At 38.1% G+C, this 20,271-nt stretch overlaps 1 protein-coding gene across 1 annotated transcript in view; it reads right to left on the minus strand.

Annotated features, from left to right (window-relative positions):
- Positions 1–20,271, minus strand: part of KCNH8 (potassium voltage-gated channel subfamily H member 8) — a 384,883-nt gene that overhangs the window by 165,511 nt on the left and 199,101 nt on the right. The window contains exons 4-5 of the mRNA XM_059162514.1: positions 9,251–9,378; positions 4,093–4,333 (exon numbers count right to left, since the gene is read on the minus strand). Coding sequence (XP_059018497.1) covers positions 4,093–4,333; positions 9,251–9,378 — 369 coding nt within the window. The remainder of the gene's footprint in view (positions 1–4,092; positions 4,334–9,250; positions 9,379–20,271) is intronic.

Genomic DNA, 20,271 nt, shown 5'->3' on the forward strand with positions numbered 1-20,271 from the left:
AAGAGCATTCTGTTCCTCTGGAAAGGATTTATCACTGAACCTCTGAAATGGCTCAGTGCAAGGGGTCATAGATGACAGAGCAGTGGTTTTTTAAAAAATTTTAGAGTGATACAGCTATCAATAACAAAATGTCCAATAACAGCCGCCCCCATAAAAGGAACATTATTATATCGCTCAATAAGGACTCCACCTCTTCTTGCCTCTGTCTCTCCTCAGGATTAAAGATGGCTGCAGAAATTACAATACATCATACCCTTCCATCCACACATCCTACTCTTCCATCCACACATCCTAGGTGAAAGAAAGAGAGAAGGACACAAATATTTTCCCCCATATGTCTCTCTTCTTTTTTCAGGGGAAAAAATAATCTCCATAAAGTCTCATAGAAACAATCTCTCTATATCCTATTGGATAGAGCATAACTTACTCCTCACCTGAAACTGGCTTGAAATTCTCGTAATTCATTCCCTAGATCTGGGATACTGCTGCCTGCACGAAATTGGGTTCTTTGGGTTTTTGATAAGGAAAAGGGGTAAGGGGTAAGTGATTATTGGATCTATGGGCATACCACAATTTCTGCCACCAACATTGCAAAGATTAAAACTATTAATTTCTGCATTCGTGGAAGAAAGAGAACGAAATTGGTACTTCTTTCTCTCATTTTCTGTCTCATTGCTATAAATAAAAGAAGGCAAGCTGAGTAGAATTTTTCAGAAAATGAAATCACATTGGTTATCAACCCTTGAGAAACCTGATCTGAAAACCAGGAGACCTGAATGTGCCACCAATTAGTAATACGGCCTTGCGCATATCACTAGGGCTCAGTTTCCCACCCATAAAGTAAGAAAGACTGGATTAGATAAATTACTAGTAGGTCACTTCCCATTGCAAGTTTCTGTAAGACTTTGAGTCAGCAGCTAAATTATACATGATGACTTTCAAACTGAAAGTAATTTCATAACCACTTTGTAACTTATAGTCAAACCTTACATCCTATTGATCCTAAAGAATTAATGTGGTTTACAGAGCAATTTATTTTAAGATGAAGGGAGTAGTTAAGGGAGTTTCAAACTCACCATTCGTTTTTATAGTTTGACTAACATAATAATACTCAGATACTTTATAGTGAATTTATCAGGGAAGAATATTTTTAAGTCTGTCTTCCCAAAAGAATATTACTTAGTGGCCTGGAGAGAAATCAGTTGGGAGGTAAAAGTAATATTAGGAGATGCTGGATTAATCACAGTTAAACATTTCTTGATCATTGAATTTCTCGGAGGATTTACAAAGCTAATGCACACTTTGAGTTACCAAAAAAGAGATATTATCTTTCAAGTTTCACTTTGACTATATATTCTTTTTTCATGGAACACTTCATTTTCGCCATTTAGAAAATAATCCCATCACCTTACATTTGTATAGAGTGGTTTAATCAAGAAGATGTTTGGAAAGCATCATGTTTTGCTATACGAAAGCCTTTCCTTCCCAAACCTCTTTTAAACTACTTTTTAACAGTTCTGACCCAGCTGATTAAAAGATGCCAATTTAATAACACTATTCTATAAATAGAAAAGAAACATGTTAAATATGCATATAGATTTTGCCACACATACCAACCTGGTAACTATTAAATGGTACAAGCACTGCCCTATTAGTATTGTAAAATTACAGTATTACAGGTTATGCACTCTTATTCTTACTATTTTGATTTATTCCTCAGTGATCATTGTTAGGTCATCTTTGTGAAATATTTCATAGAATAAACGTTCTGGGAGATTTTCTTTGAGAAATTTTCAACTCTTTTTCCAAATCTGTTAAAATAAATTGTAGATACGTTTCAACTCATTTAAAAGAAAAAGAGCAAGAAGACAGCCATAGCAAAGAGCAGTCAAGTTTTTCCTGCTTATGAAGACATGTCATTCAAGAGGGCATTCCAGACTGGGATCCCTCTAAAACTGTTGGCAGGCCAAAAATCTCAAATTCTAACATAATCTATATAGAAGGTAAACAGCATTAAAAACAAGAGCGAATTTCCATTTCTTTGTCATGCTACTTGGAAGGAGTGGGTATTGCCTACACAGAAAATCATCTTGCTGTCCCAGCAGAGCAGAAATGTCAGTCACAAAGAATACAGAAGATTTAGGGGTAACTGGCAAGGGGCAAGCCAGACTCTCTGGTTTAGTAGAAGAAAACAGCCTTAAAAAAAAAAAAAAAAAAGCCAACCAACCAATTCAACCCTCCAAAATTGTATAAAGTATCTTTCTCCTAAGTGTCAGTTCTGAGTGTAAATGTATCATCATCGGCCAGTGAGCCTGTAGTACAGAAGCAGCTTCTAAGCCCATAGAATTTCAAGTATCTAAGAACAAGGAAAAGTGGAAACTTCAAGATATAACCATGTCCCTATAACAGAGTTGTAAATAACAACATTATTAATAATAATGACATGAAATATTTGTTAAGCAGATACTCGGGCATAATAAACATGTTGAGTGACTGTTCTTGTTCTTGAGAATTTTGAATAGGTCACAGGAAGTTTTTTTAGAGTGCTAATTTATGCACATGTCATGGGTGGGTAGGAGAAGTCATGGAAGGTTAGCAAAGAAAAAGTTTATAAAACCATAGAGGATTTGCTTATGGATACACCCAAATGTGTGCAAGGTGGAATGTTGTTATTTGCCATTGACTAGTGATTTCTGTTATTTGCTATTGACCAGTAACCCTTTACTACAGTTACACATTTGTAATGAAGAACAGGTTTAAAAAAAAAAAAAATTACAGATCTATTTCCTTGACTTTGTAGCCTTGCCAAGCTACCCAAGTAGACAACATCGCCATCTAGTGGTATATACATACTACATACTACAGCAACCACTTTTGGGGTGGAAGCAGGGGTCCTAACAGCTTTAAGGGGGGGGGGGGTGGTTCCCAGTAAATGCAATGGTAATAATGGTGTCAAAGCCACACCAAGAGCATACAAACTCATCCAGATGAAATGTGCTGACATTCAGTTAGAGAACCCACTCTGGTCCCAAAGCTTTATCAGCTGCACAGAGAAAAAAGTACCATCACGACTGAAATAAGGATTGGACCTGCCTCATTTATTTTCTTTCCTTGAACTTTTAAGATTCATTTATCATTCCTTTGTTCACCTACATGCTTGAAAACATTTTCCAAACACTTTTTTCATCTTTACAATAAGGATATTGCCCTATATCACCATGGCTAGGTAAAGAAGCAGGTATCAGGTTACCAGTGATGGTCCAGAACTAAGGGACAAGGGACATTTCTGTACTACCTTTGCAATTTTCTAAGGATCTAACACACACACACACACACACACACACACACACACACACACACACACCACCCCTCTACAGGGAGTCAAGGAGTCAATCTAAGCCTTAATGGAGTTATAGGATTCATCTTAAAATGAACAAGGAAGAGCTAGGCTTTGATATAAACAGATGAAGATTTAAGGGACAGGGAAATAAGAGGCTTATAAGAGTAGAGCACAGACAGCTTCAGCTGAGGTTCCCAATATTCTAGAGATGAATATTCTTAGCAAGCATCTCTTGGGGCCTCTTTTTAGGTTAAAATCAGATACTCTCTGCGTCTCCTGATTGACTGGAAGGATTATGTAATCCTTTGTTTCTGCAACCAGGCCAACTATGACAAGAGCCACCAACATGCCACAAAGGCATGGAAGGGAATGGAGAACCAAGCCCAAGTCTGGACCATTATTAGACCACTGATGGATTTTGGCCAAGCCCCATCTCTGACCCTGTGCAATTAAGATCATGATGGATGTGAGAGTACCAACAAAATAGCCATTAAGCCTTTTTTAACCCATTTTTGACAACACAAGGATAGACACACAAAACATGGGTTTAGACCTGTTTGATTAAAGGAACAGTGAGAAAACTGGAAGAGGCAATTTTCAGAAATCCAAATATGCATTTCTCCAAAATTTGCATCCGAGGCTTAGTCATGCCCATGCAAATGGATCTTAGTTCAAATTCATGTCAGAAAAATCTGGAACAACACTTACTTCCTCTATGCAAATCCTCTAGGAAAGCAGCCGTTGGTTCTTACCTATAATAAAAAGAATCTCCACTGCAATGTCACTGACTGTTGTGCTCCGAGTCGTGGACAGGTCATCGTTGCCAATAAAGCAAACGTTGTAAGGTACGGTCACGGCAACATAAAACGTCGCCAACAGAATAAGCCAGTCCCAGCCAGCTTTAAAAGTGCTAAAATGCAAAAGTATGAATTTGGACTTTTTTGCATCGGAAACTTTATACTCCGGAAATGCTGGTTTATCTACAAAAACATTCTGTGGATAAAGACAAAAAGGAGAGAAGGGAGACACAACATTAGAAGCAAGGATCACACAGCCTTAAACACAGTTCTGTGAGGAGGACTGTTCCTACACACAAGGCCAACACATGTTTACAAGTGACTTTTAGAAGGTGGGGAGGCAAACAGTAGAGATGCACATACTGAAGCTGAGCAGAGATCTTTGCTCTAAGTAACAGGAATGTGCAGAATTTAGTCATAAGCGGTAAGTGAATAATCTAGACTTTGTTCATTTAGAACAATTGCTCATTACCTAGAATGTCACCTATAAACACCCACAGTTGCCAAGTATAATCCTTTACATGCTGAAAACAAAAAGATACATTTCCATTCCTATGGTCATGGGGACATTCCATATTCTTGTAGTTTCGAGATGACAGTCCTTATCTAAAGGGTATATTGGACGGGAAATTCTTCTAGTAATAGCAAAGGTACCTTTTTTTCTTTCCAGAAAGGAGAGAGATATATGATCGACATTGTAAGGTTAACAGCTATCTACATTTCTTCCAAAATACAACCAGGTTGTGCTAACCACCTGCATTTTGCATTGCAGCTATTGATGAGGTTTCAAGTTGCGAGCCCATATCTTATACCCTTCACTGGCATGGATTCATTGTGACACTTGTTAGCCCTTGCAGAGATGTTAACGTAAGACATGGTTGGTTACTTAAGAGTTATTCAAGTCAGAGGAGGAGAAAGGCAGTTTCACTGTGCAGCTTGATTAAATGCAGAATAGCTGGAGTTTTATAACTGCGAAAGCACTTCATTTAGAAAGCAGTCCAAATTGATGAACAATTCTTTATTGCGATGAGACAAACAGAGGTCCAACAATAGCATGTGTGGAAATTTGACAATTCTATGACCAGATACTTGCAGACCTTGCTTTGACCTCAATTAATGAGAAATACAAGATCGGTAATGGAAACTTTTGAAAGTTAAGTTGGATGAAGTGAACACCTTAAAGTTTTGGAATACATGTACTTGCAGGTCACATTATGTTTTCTTGTTTCAGCCATTGAGGAAAGGACAAATTCGTGTGGAATGTTCAGGGATTCCTGAAGTACTTGAGGATTCAAGAAAGGTCAGAGCCTTCAGGAATACTTAGCTCTTCAGTGGTAACTACCAGTGACCAAATATTTTTGCTAACTTAATAGTAACTTACTCCCTACCTTACCTTTCTCCTTGGTAGGCATTCCCAACAAGTTTCCACTTCCTGTTAATATTCTCACTCAACCCATACAGGCACCCCCCATAATGCCAGGGTTTCGTGGTGAGGGACTACTTCACTACTTCCAGAAGGTTCTTTGATACCCATCTGCCACTGCATCTATGTTCTGTTTAATTCCCTGAAACTTGACCTGCCTCTTTCGCATCATTTTTTGGTTTTCAGAAGCAAATGTAAAGGGTGGGCTTTGGCATAAAACACCTGTTGGGCTTCTCATTAAGGTTTAGGTAGGTGTACAGGAGAAGATAGAGTTAGGGTCAGTAAGTATTAACCACCTGAAGGCTGATAAGTACTTCTGTTTACAGAAGGACATGATAGATTCTCGTATAATTTTTTTTTCAAATATAAGACATTAGTAGAGGAGCCATGGGGGAATGCCTCAATTGGTATCTGAGTAAGTCTTTTGCTATCATATTACAGAGATTAAAACTTTACCTCATTTGAGGGAGATGCCAGCTCTAGGAGAGAGGATTAAGAAAACTCAGGAAGTATTTTCCTTGGATTAGGCTGATTACATGAAGCATTAGTCATGTTGACACAAAAAGTCAACAATATGTATTAGTTATCTCCATAAGTCAGAAAACAAATCACACTATTTCATTTTTATAGGGTACTTAAAACATATTCCTTAAAATTATTTTAAAAGATACTAAGAATTCATTATATCTAGAATTAGGCTTAACTTGTGAAGGGTTTTTGACTCCAATGCTTCACATCATGATACTTCGCTTAAGTAAAAAATATAGATGCTCCTCTTCTCTTACAACTAGACTCGTCAAGTTTTATCAAAAGCCTTTTGAATGGAAGAAAATTTCTTATAATTGCAAAGTAAGCTTTCAGCAAGCTGGGGGAAAAGAGATCTATTATTTATAACCCTGAAACCTGGGGCTTGCCTAAGGAAAAATGCAACCAACAATTCTGAATTTATTTATATGTCGTTTATTAATTTCGAAGCATATTCTTTAGTACCAATGGTGTTTTAGCTCTTAAACCTCTACACATTTTTGAAACACAATGGTTAAAGCCAAAGCTTACCTAAGGTAACTGTTTCCTAAACCATTTTTGTAACTTTTCTTTGAAACTAACATGAATGAGCAAGGAGATGGGAAAATGTTTCTATGATCACTGCACCAAGTCCCAGGAAAGCGTTTGCCTTGCCCTTTGAGGACCACTGGTATCCAGCTCATAATGTTTGGGTTCTGAAAGCACTCTCCTCTCAAGCTCATGTGACCTTTACATTTCCTTGTGTTAGAGACCTTTACATCATCACATTGTTGTATAATAGAGTAACGCATCAAGGAGAGCAGAAATTAAGTGCCTTTTCTATGCTGTACCAGGCGGTCAGAGCCAGGACTAAAAGGTGTTACATCCTGATTCTCAAACCTGGCTAATGGTCTGATAGCTCATTTGCGTATGGTTGAATCACAGAATCCTATTCCACAGAACTATATCAAAGCACAGTGGCTTTGAGTCAGAAGACACACAGCTGGGTCCCACATCCTGCTTCCACTTTTGAGAACTTGAATAAGTTCTTTTCCATCATTAAAGTGGAACTAATAAAAATCATATCTAGTACTGGCTTACTATAAAAATCAAATAATACGAGCTAAGTGAAAGGAATTTGTAAATAGCAAAGAGTTGTAAAAATATTGAGAATTTGTGTGTGAATGTTACTATAACCAGAATTCCCCCCAAATGGATTGTTCAGCTGATAAATGATCCAGATCATTTTTTCTTCTTCATCCTTCTCTCTTCCTGCTGTCTTTAGCCATTCTACTCTGTTCTCCTTGAAAAGAGACAGAGACAGATACTACCTGTACCCTAATTCTAAAGATACTACCTGTATTGCCAGATCAGTTTGATTAGACATCCTTACTTACTATTATTTTAATGTTCCCCACTCATGTTTGTATTTCTTAAATGACTGGCAATTTGCCAAATTAGCTAAGTGGTGGGAATTATGGTTTTTTAAATCAGATTTTTAAGTGCTGTTCCGTATCTTGTTGGATCTAAAGGGAAAAACAGCATGTTCAGCAAACACATTTTGAAGCTTCATAATACTCGCTATGTTTAAATAATTTTTAGCTAAAGGGTAGAAGACAGTGTCAGCTTTCAGCATTATAGAATCTCTGGCTAATATTTGTTTAGGTGCTTTGTTGGTTGACCTGCATAGAATCAAGCCCAGATGCAGTTACCTTTGTTTCTTCCTGGAACTTGTTTAATGTCACTAGGGCTGGCTTAGTAACTGAAGGGAGATGTCAATAGGAACCAGTGGAAAGATCCAGAGAGCAAGAGGTGTACACTCTTTTAAGTCTATCCCTGGACTCTCAGCAAATCAATGTGACACCCAAGGCACAGGTGTCCTTAGAAAATCTTTATCCTAAGTCAAGCCAAAAGAAGCAGTGTGTGACTCCTCATGGTGGTGCCCGGCTGGTCAGCCCCAGCACGGGGCGATGGTCCTAGAGCACAAATGGATCAAAGGCTCTTGTTCTGGTTTCTAGAAGGAAATCACACCGAAGCCGAACTAGCTTGGTTATACTTTCTTGTCAGATCTCCCACTCGGGGAGGGCTCAGGCATCTTTCTTTGTTCACCACAGAGAAGCAGATACTTTGTATGTTTGATACAGGGCTGTTTTATCAATGCATTTGTGTTAGCTAGTCTCCAGCTTTCTGTGTAAAAAGTAAGAAGCCAAAGAAACCCTTTGTGTCCCTAACTCCCAGGACTTCTAGATCATGGATTGATTCCAAAACAGCTCTGCTTGTTTAATGTGCCTTTTACTAATGGCACTGGCAAATTAGACCCTGAGTATTTGTATCTACCACCCATAGTCACACACCAGCAAAGACGTTGTGTTCTGAACACCCCGCAATGCACATTAATGATATTATTGTCATTTGAAAAATTATCTCTGAATATCTATAACTGAACAGACAGAGTTCTGGGTTTCTCAGCGACATCTTTCCGTGCTAAGAACTAATTATAAAATTCATGTGAATTCCTGTAAGTTGTGTGTGCACAGGACCACCTTTTTGAAGCACAGTTATTTGCTGTGGCTTGTGACAGAAAAGTATCAGGTTGCAGAAAGTAGCCCTAACTGTCATTTACTAGGAGTACCAGTTTTGACAAAATCATATGATATAAGGCACAGAATTTGAAACCCAATGTTCCGTGGTGTGAAATTGCCGACTCTGTTTTGTAGAGGTTGTACTTTTTTTAAATGGAATCATGACTTGGATGTGTTCATGGTCCTCCCAGATAAAAACAGTAAGTGAAATTAGATAAAGTGCAGAATAGACGGAACTACAATTAAATATGAGAAATTTTAACCAACAAGCTGTGAATATGTAGTCTATGACTTGGTGCACCATCTTGTTCATAAAATGTAAACAGTAGGTCCCCATTCACAGTATCCCCTCTACCATGTTGTACTGACTACAGTAATATTCTAATCTCTGTGCTGTACTAACACTGTGATTAAGCACTTTTATTGCAGAAATGTCTTATGATTGCTGACCTTTTCTATTTTATTCTTTATAGGAAAGCACAAACCAAAGTGCAAAAACATCTAGGAAAGCCAATAAATGAGTAATCGGAGCCTTTCTTTAGTGAATCAAATATTGGCACCAGGGGAAACTCTAGCATTCACAGTGTACACACATACCACCTACATTATTTATTTTCAATTTGTTCTTTTCTCTTCTTTGCAGGTGCCCAGAGATGTGATAAAGGACCGCTCGGCTCCGTCTCCGGGCTGAGTCAAAGTGGGTCCCTGCTCTTGATCGTCCTTTGGCTTTGTCTGGGGGAAAATAAAACTCATTAAGCACCAATGAATGCATCATTTCATCCCAAGAAAGTCAAGTTTCAACAGTTCCCTTTCAAGATACATAGCACATGGTTTTCAACACTTAAAATTATCTGCTGGTTCCTAATGACATTTACTTAATTTTAGCCCTTCACAATTTATGTATTTTTGACATTATGTTAACTGCATTAATTTTTTAAATTATAGCAAAACATACAGGGGCATAGAGGAAATTTCAAACACTTTTAGAAAAACATTAAATCAAAAGTCAAAAAAATATTACTCCTGTCTTCCTGCTATTCCACGTTCATATCCCTAATTCAGCTCCCAATATATTTTCTTGATATTTTTCCAGAAAAATATCTAATATATATCCAATATCAACATTTATATCTATTTTTCTTTGCATAAATAGAAGTTTACAAGAAAAACTTAAAAAAAATATTTTATTTATTTATTTATTTATTTGAGAGAGAGTAAGAGAGAGAGAGAGCTTTAGCAGGGGGTAGGGGAAGAGAGAGAGGGAGAAGCAGACTCTCCATGGAGCAGGGAACCTGACACAGCTAAATCCCAGGACCCCAGGATCAAGACCTGAGGAAGGCAGACGCTTAACTGCTTAACAGACTAAGCCACCCAGGGGCCCCATAAAAACTCTTTACATAATCTTTTTTTCACATCAAAGTAAACTGTAAGTCATTCTAAATATATGCATATTATTTGCATTTATTTTTCTGAAATCTATTCATATTATTTTTCTAATATTAAAGTTACACTGGTATTTTTTATTTGTAAGAGCTCTTTTTGTACTAACTGCCATTTTCTTTGTCATATATGCTGCCAACAATGCTTCCACTTTGTTACTCGTGTTTGAATTTCATTTATCCAGCATAAAAATTTTTAATTTTTATGTTGTCAGATATAATGATGTACCCATTATGGTATCTAGACATTATGTCCCGCACAACCAAACAGCCATCACTAAGAAATTGTTTTAAAAATTCTATGCATGCTTTATTCCCACATCTTTATGTCTTTTTTATCTTATATTTTTATTTTTAATTTTTTAAAGATTTTATTTATTTATTTGATAGAAATAGAAAAAGCACAAGCAAGAGGGAGAAGGAGAAGCAGACTCCTTGCTGAACAGGGACCCCGATGAGGGACTTGATCCCAGGACCCTGGCATCATGACCTAAGCTGAAGGCAGATGCTTAATGATAGAGCCACCCAGGCACCCCCATGTCTTCTTTATTCTTGACAGTTAAATCTTTAATTCAATTGGACCCTATTTCAGTAAAATTAGGTAGATGTCCAGCTACTTTATTTTCTTTACAAATATCCAATATGAAAAAAAAAAAAAAAAAACCATGTTATATGACATTTAGAAACATGTAGTCTTTATTTGGTCAGTTGATCAGCATACAATTTCATCCTAAACAAATTATATCTATATTACAGTGACTGCAAAATATAAAAATTAAAAACTATTATTTATCTAAGCTTCATCATCCAATCTCTATAGCATTACAGAGGCTCTTTGATTTCTCTCCTTCATAAAAATGATGTGGTTTGGTTGCTACCGTGCGGAAACCAAATAACTATTATTGATAGCTATTGTGCGCCCAGCCTTCTTCTATTTATTATTTCAATTAATCCTCATAAATATCCAGTGAGATTAGTATTATTATTCCTCCATTTACAGACAAGAAAACTGAAAGGCTTAATGGGATCATGCAATTAGCAAGCAATAGAGGCAATATGTGAAGCCAGACTGGTAGGAAATCCCTCCTCTTCCCCCACAAAGCACAGAGCAAGAACACTGCCGGATGTGGAGTGTCCCTTAGACTAATGCATGTTGTTGTCCCTGCCCATCTGAACTTGGACGCCAAGTCCTTCAAGGACTTCTAACCACACTCAATTCCCACTCCACTCTGGTATGCTTTTAAATGACCAGAAAATAGGGTGTTTTATTCCCTGCAAAAGTCTTATATGACGTTACCTGTTTTTTTTAGTCGTTCACCTTTTGCTTTTTGTTTTGAAAGAAAGTTTAAAAAAATTTGATACATCACTATAGGCTTGAATCACTAAAAGCAGTTTAAGAAATAAAGAACAGACATCAAAGGGGGCACTTCCTTTGGAACCTCCTGGCTGGGGAAGCACATTTCATTGTGTTGTAAAAGGTAAAGCTTCCATCTTTCTGTGTTCAACTTTTTGGTCTACACAGAACTCTTGAACGCTGTATTTGAAAATGTAATTATTAATCCAGCAGGGAGTAAATTTAAATATATTTAAATATGAAAACAGCCAGAATTTTAAAGCAATGTTTACAGGAATATGATGGGAAAGGCCAATAGGCTGCTTCTGCTGTGGCCGTTGGTATCAAAACGCCAGGTGGAATGACAACGGTAACCACCAAATGGACCAGATTAGAGATTAATGACATGGAGAAATCTAATTAAGAGCCAAGATTTTCCAAAGGAAACAACAGCGATTTTATAGTCTTAAAAAAGGGCCCCTCAAAGGGAAATTAAAAAAACAAATAAAAAAAACCCTGCTTGATCTTGGCTCTAAATGGAAGAAAAAAATTCTCCTTGAAAAGTTTTTATTACAATCTAATCCTTGTGCAGGATTGAATTTGAAAATCATTCTACTTATGTGATCTAAAAATTCTCCTGAGCAGAGGACGTTCTTTCTGCCCACAGGTCCTGTCCCTGTGCTTTAATAAAACCACCATTTTTACACTGAGGAAGAAAATAAATAAATAAAATAAAATAAAATCTCCCAAGTGGAGAAATGAATTTAAAATGCTTCTGGGTTGACGGCTCCTAACTGGGGACGGGGGAGGGTGGGAATCACAAATAGAATAGGGAACAACTTATTTTTTAAAAATATATATAAAGTACTCATGACAGCAATATTTGCAATGTGCACATATACACAAACACATAAACATATATATACATATGTATACATATATATACATATGTGTGTGTATATATATATATATATATATATATATATAAAACACAGACACGTGTATTTGTGCATGTAACTAGAAGAAGCCAAATGTCCATGAACAAAAGAATGTATAAACAAACTGTGGTAGAGTTATGACATAGATTATTAAAATTCTATTAATGGACATATGTAGGAATAAATGGAAAATGAATGAAATAGTGTCTACCTATAAGCATAGAAATATCTCAAAAACATAATAATGAGCACAAAAGCAAGAAATAGAACACAGAAAACAAGGCAACACATTTATAATGTCCACACACATGCCAAACTAAGTAACATATGTTTAGGGGAATGTTTGAGCTATAAAACTACACATAATCAACACACATACATGTGTGTTATAACTGGCTCCAGGGGCCGCCTGAGCAGAGCAGTCGGTTAACCATCTGACTCTTGATTTCAACTCAGGTCACGATCTCAAGGTCATGAGATCAAGTCCCTCACCAGGCTCTGGGCTTGGTGCAGCATCTGCTTCAGATTCTCTCTCCCTAGCCCTCAGTCCCTCCCACTTTGCTTTCTCTCTCTCTCTCTCAACTAAATAAAATATTAACCAAAAAAAAAAAAAAAAAAAAGAGGGGAAAATAAAAAGAAGTGGATCCAGGAAACTAACTAACTTACATGTATTAATATATTTTGTATTTTTTTAACATTTTATTTATTTATTTATTTGACAGAGAGAGATCACAAGTAGGCAGAGATGCAGGCAGAGAGAGAGGGGGGAGCAGGCTCCCAGCCAAGCAGAAATCCTGATGTGGCGCTCGATCCCAGGACCCCAAGATCATGACCTGAGCCAAAGGCAGAGGCTTTAACCCACTGAGCCACCCAGGCGCCCCTATATATTGTATTTTTAAATAAAAGATATTTCATAACATATTAAGGACATGACTACAGTAGCATTAGATCACTTAGGTGTGGGAACTGACTCAGTTCTTTGGTGTGGTGACCCGATGGGGGGTGGGGGTGGAGATGGGGACATCAGTTGCTTCAGAAAAATGACTTAGGGTTAAAATGTGAAAAAGGAGTAGCTGTTAGTAAGACAAGGTGAAGAGTAGCAGAGGGAGGAACATTTCTGACAGAGCAAATAAAAGGTGTGAAGGCCTTGGGCACAAAAGACCTCAGCATCTCTGAAAGACTGAAAGAAGTCCAGGAGAGTAGGCACATACAGAATGGGAGGAAAGGACGTAAGGGGAAACGAGGAGGCAGGCAGAACCCACAGCTCACCAGTCCCCCAGGCCTCTGAGGCCACATTAGGAATTTTGCTTTTTACTCTAAGTGCAATGGTGAAAGTATTCATTAGGGAACAGCTTAGGCCTGAATAACTCTCTTGAACAAGAAAATGACTCTCTCTCTTTCTGTGTGTGGGTCTGTGAGTCAGTCTCACTCTCTTCTCCTTTCCTATCACACAGCAGAGGAAAGCAAACGGAATTGCTGGGCAGCTCTGCGAGCCTTCACAAGTGGCCTCCATCTTTGAGACCTAGGCAGCTCCCCTGGGGAGGAGGAAGAAGAAGTAAGTAGAGGGCAGGAAGCTGCCTGGGAGAGCCAGAAGTCACTCCCTTCCCTTACCCACTGGGTTCGAGCCACACCTGACTACAAAGAGGCAAGGAGACAGAGTCACTAGCTGGGCAACCTTGTTCCCTGTTAAATCTCTGTTGTAAGCTGGAGAGGGTTCTATTTTTAATGGACGAGTTCTGGGGGACAATTAACAGTTCCAGCACATGAAATCATAGCAAGGGTTTAAGCATTCACATGACATGAGAAAATTTGAGTTTTCAAAATAACACGTTAACCTGCAGTGTGGAAACTGATTAGAAAGGGTCAACAGAGGTCATTAGGAATCACCCAAGCAGCCATTTTAGGAGGTCAGTGGAAACAGTCTCCGGCAGTAGATGCGGCACAAAGCTGTCACATTCGAGATATATTTAGAGAGAAAAGTTGCATGGCTTCAACGCCTAATAGATGATGAAACTAGGTTGCAAGACAGCAACAGGAAAAAACCTAGGCCCTCCAAAACATCATGGGCCAGCTGTGAGGCAAAAAGGAGTTTGAAAAAGAGAAATACAAAAAAGGAGGGAAAGGATAATGGTGGTGCCAGAGAATCTGAGGGAGAAGAATGGTCCAAGGAAGAAGAGAGGCCACAGTGTCTGCGCACCTCACGCTGAGTGACTCTCCTTAGATGGAAGAGACATGCCATCCCTGGCTTTTAATAGGAAGGAAGGAAGACATTGTTTGCATATACATGGACGTGAACGTGCAGGTTTCAGGGCAGGAGGACGAAACGGCTCCAGTCGTAAGGAAGGAAGGGAGGAAGGAAGGGAGGAAGGAAGGAAGGAAGGAAGGGGAAAGAAGGAAAGGCCATGATAGGGCAGGAAGGGCCTTTCCTTCTTTGCCTTTCCCTTTCTTTCTTTTCCTTCCTTCCTTCCTGCCTCTCTCTCTCTCTCTCTCTCTCTTTTCCCTCCCCTCCTCGCTTCATTCTTTCCTTCCTTCCTCATGGACTTTGGAGGTGAAGTCAAATGTTAAGGATGCGGGGTAATTCGCAGGAGCTGGGGGTTTGAAGACAAGAAGGAATGCTTGAAATATTTGTTATAAAGGGTGGGCTGCCAAACCCAGTAAGAACAGTGAGAGACTGGTTGGGCAGCTTCCCCTTTTGAGGCTACTAAAAATCAATTTAGAGGGATTCCCATCCTCTCTAATGTACGTATTATACCAGCAGCTCGCAGCCACTTGTGTTTAGGTCAAAGAAAAGGTACTGTTTGTCCCTTTGAGTTTGCCGCTTTGTCAGAGGGATATAGAGAAAATACGGAGGTGCAGGAGAGTTGAGAGTCTATGTACAAGAGACTTTAAAATGTTGAACCATGAGCGCTAAGGCAGAAGACGGTAGCGAAGTAACAAAAAGAAGAAGATGAAGATTCTAGGGACCTTAGATCAGCAGCAGCTCAATAAAGGTAAATGAGGGGCGCCTGGGTGGCTCAGTGGGTTAAAGTCTCTGCCTTCGGCTCAGGTCATGATCTCGGGGTCCTGGGATCGAGTCCCGCATCGGGCTCTCTGCTCAGCAGGGAGCCTGCTTCCTCCTCTCTCTCTCTGCCTGCCTCTCTGCCTACTTGTTCTCTCTCTCTCTGTCAAATAAACAAATAAAATCTTTAAAAAGAAAAAGTTAAATGAGTATTATATAAGGGGAGAAGGTAATGTGCCTATAAGCAGTATGATAAAAGAAGCAATTTCAGTTACTGAGCAATACTAGTAAAGATCATTTCCAAGAAAAAAATTAAATGTTATGTTTATACTCCAAAACATTACGTATTATCAATATTCCCTTAGCCTCTCTCATGTTCTAGGCATCAGGCTGGAAATGTTGTCTTAGTTCTCATTTCATCCTCACTTTGTAAGGCGTCCATGTTTCTATTTATTGCAAAGCAAATAAAAGGTCATAGAAATCCTGTAACTTGCCCAAATTCAAAATGGGTGGACTGAGTGATATCTGAATCCTTAATAATCTCCCCTGAAATCCCGTGTTCTTTCCACCTCACCATAGATTATGGACAACTAGGCAGTGGTCTCTGATGAGATGTTTTCACGTCCCTTTGTTCCCCTGCCGGGTCAGAAGGGGTGGGTCTCCTAGACAGGCCTATTTCCCTGCTGTCTTTTCTCCTCTCTCGCTCTTCCCCTTGCATCAAGAGAGACACACACTGGAACACGCACCTTCTCAGTTATCACTTTTAGGTTCCGTCTTCTTCCCACTTCCCCTCACACCACTTCTTATGCATTATAAATACTTTTATAATATATTGGTTTATATCAGATCATGTATATGTTCCCATGTAGATATTAAGGCAGAGACTTTGGGTTTAAGATGGCTAAAAACAACAACAACAACAACAACAACAACAACAACAAAACCTCCCCCTTATTTCAAAAATAACAAGAAAACCTAAAAAACCATGAATTTTTATGCTTTAAACTCTGTAGTGTCGAAAGCAAAAAAGTGTTAAAAACCACAAAGAAATCTTAAAAGCTAAAATCACAGTGAAATAATTTCGTTGGTAGATCATGGTAGCAACAGATAAGAATTGTAGAGAAATTTATTTATTTATTTTCTGTATTATTTATTTCTATAAGTTACTTACATTTTATTTATCTATATTTATTTTTTATAATTAACATATATCTGTGGTTCCATCCAACATCAACTGCCAATTCTTTTCACATGACTGTGGAACACTCACAATTAATTTTGTTTTTCAAAGACAATTTCAAAAATATCCCAAAATGGAGAAGTCATGTGCATAAAAAAAGAAGTCATGTGCACCTATTTCAAACTCTCATCATTTGGATTATTTATATTTTTTAGTCCTATATAATTCTTGATTTTAAAAGAAATTAGTAAATGAACTTACAGACTTTTGGAAGTGAATGAATATTGTTTTAAAAAATAAACAAAGTTGGGGCACCTGGGTGGCTCCATTGGTCAAGCATCCGACTCTTGGTTTTGGCTCAAGTTATGATCTCAGGGTCGTGAGATGGAGCCCATGTTGGGCTCTGTGCTCAGCTTGCCATCTGCTTCAGATTCTTTTTCCCTCTCCCTTTGCCCCTCCCCCACTCAAATACATAAATAAATCTTTAAAAAAATAAATAAACAATATTACCAAGAATATTTGATATCCAAACCCAATGGATGTGAGGGAAGATGGATCAGAGGAAAATTAATACTTCAAGTGCATGTGTTCTAAAAGTTACCATATAAAAGTATCCCATACATAAAGCAAAATAGATATTTAAAATGTAAATTATGTAGAACTTTTCTTCAAGACACAAAATATAATTATTTACAAAGAGAAAACCAAATAAGATTAAACTAGAAAGATATAGAAATGAAAGTAAAAATAACTGAAATAGAAAATGAAGTTAAAAATATATGATCTATAAAAACCAAAGAAAGTTAAAAAAAAAAAGTAAACTTCTGGCCATTGTGTTCAGGGAAAAATAGTGAGACAATTCAATAATATTAAGAATTTTTAAAGTATAAGAATTTAGAAGACCTTAAAAATTGTGAGATTACTTTGTGAACATTGTATCGGCATAGTTTTTAGATTGAAAAAAAAGTACTCTGGGGGTAAGGGTAGCCAATCACCACAATAGGTTCCCCCTGGAACCAACCAAAACTTTGGAAGGAAGTAGATAAAGAAACCCTCTCACCCAGACTGCTTGTCACTCTACACTAAAGTCTACTGCAGACAGTTTTAAAAGTCAGTCTTATTAACCTTTGAAGGAACAAATACTTCTTTTTTTTTTAAAGATATTTATTTATTTATTTGACAGGGAGGGAGGGAGAGAGAGAGAGATCACAAAAAGGCAGAGAGGCAGGCAGAGAGAGAGTGGGGGAAGCAGGCTCCCCGCCAAGCAGAGAGCCCGATGCGAGGCCAGGACCCTGGGATCATGACCTGAGCTGAAGGCAGAGGCTTTAACCCACTGAGCCACCCAGGTGCCCCCAAATAATTCTTTTAACGCTTTGGAAAGCAAAACCCCTGAACATTCCTGAATTTAATCTACAAGTCGGGAAAACTCTGATTCTAATACTGGATGAGTATAATACGAAAAGATAAGTATAGATCTCTTTGAATATAAATCCACAGATCCTAAAAAGAACATTAGTGAATTGAATATAGAAGTATATTAAAAGAGAATGCACCATGCCTATGTGGCATTTAAAAAAATATATTTTATTTATTTATTTGACAGAGAGAGATCACAAGTAGGCAGAGAGGCAGGCAGAGAGAGAGGGAGAAGCAGGCTCCCCGCTGAGCAGAGAGCCGGATGTGGGGCTTGATCCCAGGACCCTGAGATCATGACCTGAGCCGGAGGCAGAGGCTTTAAACCACTGAGCCACCCAGGTGCCCCTCTATGTGGCATTTATGCCAACATGGTTCCAACTTAGGGATCTTTATTCAGCAGATTTATAAAGAAGAAAAGGCATAGTATCATCTCAAAAAATACTACTTTCTTTTTTTTTAAAGTGGGCTTCCACTCCCAGCGTGGAGCCCAACATCGGGCTTGAGCTCATGACTGTGAGATCAAGACCTGAGCTGAGATCAAGAGTCAGACACTAAAATGATTGAGCCACCCAGGTGACCCTCAATAAATATAACTTTTAAAAACATAACAACAAATATTCTTGTTTTTTAATTACTATGTTTAATTAGCTAACACATAGTACATCACTAATTTCTGATGTAGTGTTCAAAAACTCATTAGTTACATATAACACCCAGTGCTCATCACACACGTGCCCTCCTTAATACCTTTTTTTAAAAAAGATTTATTTATTTATTTATTTATTTGACAGAGATCACAAGTAGGCAGAGAGGCAGGTAGAGAGAGAGGAGGGGAAGCAGGCTCCCCGCTGAGCAGAGACACCCCCCCCCCATGTGTGGGGTTCCATCCCAGGACCCTGAGATCAGAGGCCTAATCCACTGAGCCACCCAGACACCCCAATACCTTATTTTTTACCAAAAACTTCATAATAAGCATGCAACAGAAGGAATCTTCTTCAACTTGATAGAGAATCTAGCAGTAACCAAGGGAAAACTCCTATTTAATGGGTGACATTAGAAGTTTTCCTTGGAAAATACAGAAATATTTTAAAAATGAAGAATGCTTAGTTGTTTTCCTTATTATGGGTTTTCTGCATTTTCTTTTAAATCTGTATTGCATTTTTTATAAACTCAATTGTAATTATATGGTGATACACATTTATTCCTTCAAATCAGAAACTAATATATGTACATTTTATAAAATTTAGAAATGTAAAAGAGCATAACACAGGAAATGAATGTCTTTCTTAACACCATCTTCTAGAAAAAATTTAAATTCTGGTGATTTTATTCTTTGATTATGCTCTAGGTTTTTTAAAAAAATATTACTGACCTCAATTATGTAAACTAATCTTAAAAATATTTAATACAGGAATAACTACAGATCCTAGAAATGAAGAGGGCTGAAGGGGAAAATTCCTGTCAGGGATGTAGGAGTGGATTCTTAACTTTGTCCAGTTAAGAAAAAAACATCTTTAACACAATCCATTAAATATGAATTTTACAATTTGATGGTTATCAGAAGAGTGGGTGGGAATGGGTGAAATAGGTGATGGGGATTAAGACGTGCACTTATTGTGATAAGCGTGGGGTGATGTATGGAACTATTAAATGCCTATATTGTACATCTGAAACAAATACAATGCTGAACGTTAACTAACTGAAATTAAAATAAAAACTTAAGGTAAAAATAGAAAAAAATGAATTTTAAATATATATATCATTTTTTTAAAAGTTGGCAATGCACACGGTCACTGGCCACTTCATTAAGCCTTGCTTCTATGATGGGAAATGAAAAAAGTCCGTGATCCTAGTAGCAGAGATGTAATGCATGTTGTGCCAAAATGCCAAGATACCCCCCTTAAATTTAAAAGGCATAAATCTATAGTTGCTGGGAGTGTGTCTTCTGAGAGCCCCCACCTCAGTCCTCAGACCACTCTGCAACTGCTTCCAGCTGTAGAAAGTGACCTTCACCAAGGTGACACACTTACCCAGAGCAGGTTGCGTTCAATAACCAGTCAACATGGGGATGTAATGGAAGACCCCCTGCCCAACTCAAAGGGCCCCAGTTTTAGCTAGCGGGGAATTTGGGAGTCAACGACCCACTTTGTGGCAGCTGCACTGCTCCCCAACTTCCCCTTCTGCTCTGCCTTCCCTTGTCTTCCTCTATTCAAGCATTGTTCTTAAGAGAATTCCCTAATAAATGTCTTGCAATCTCCGACTGAGGGCTGCTTCCTAGAGATTCCCAACCTACATCAGCAGTGTTGGAGCCTAACCACTCA

This window comes from Mustela lutreola, chromosome 2 (genome assembly GCF_030435805.1).
Source record: "Mustela lutreola isolate mMusLut2 chromosome 2, mMusLut2.pri, whole genome shotgun sequence".
NCBI lineage: Eukaryota > Metazoa > Chordata > Mammalia > Carnivora > Mustelidae > Mustela > Mustela lutreola.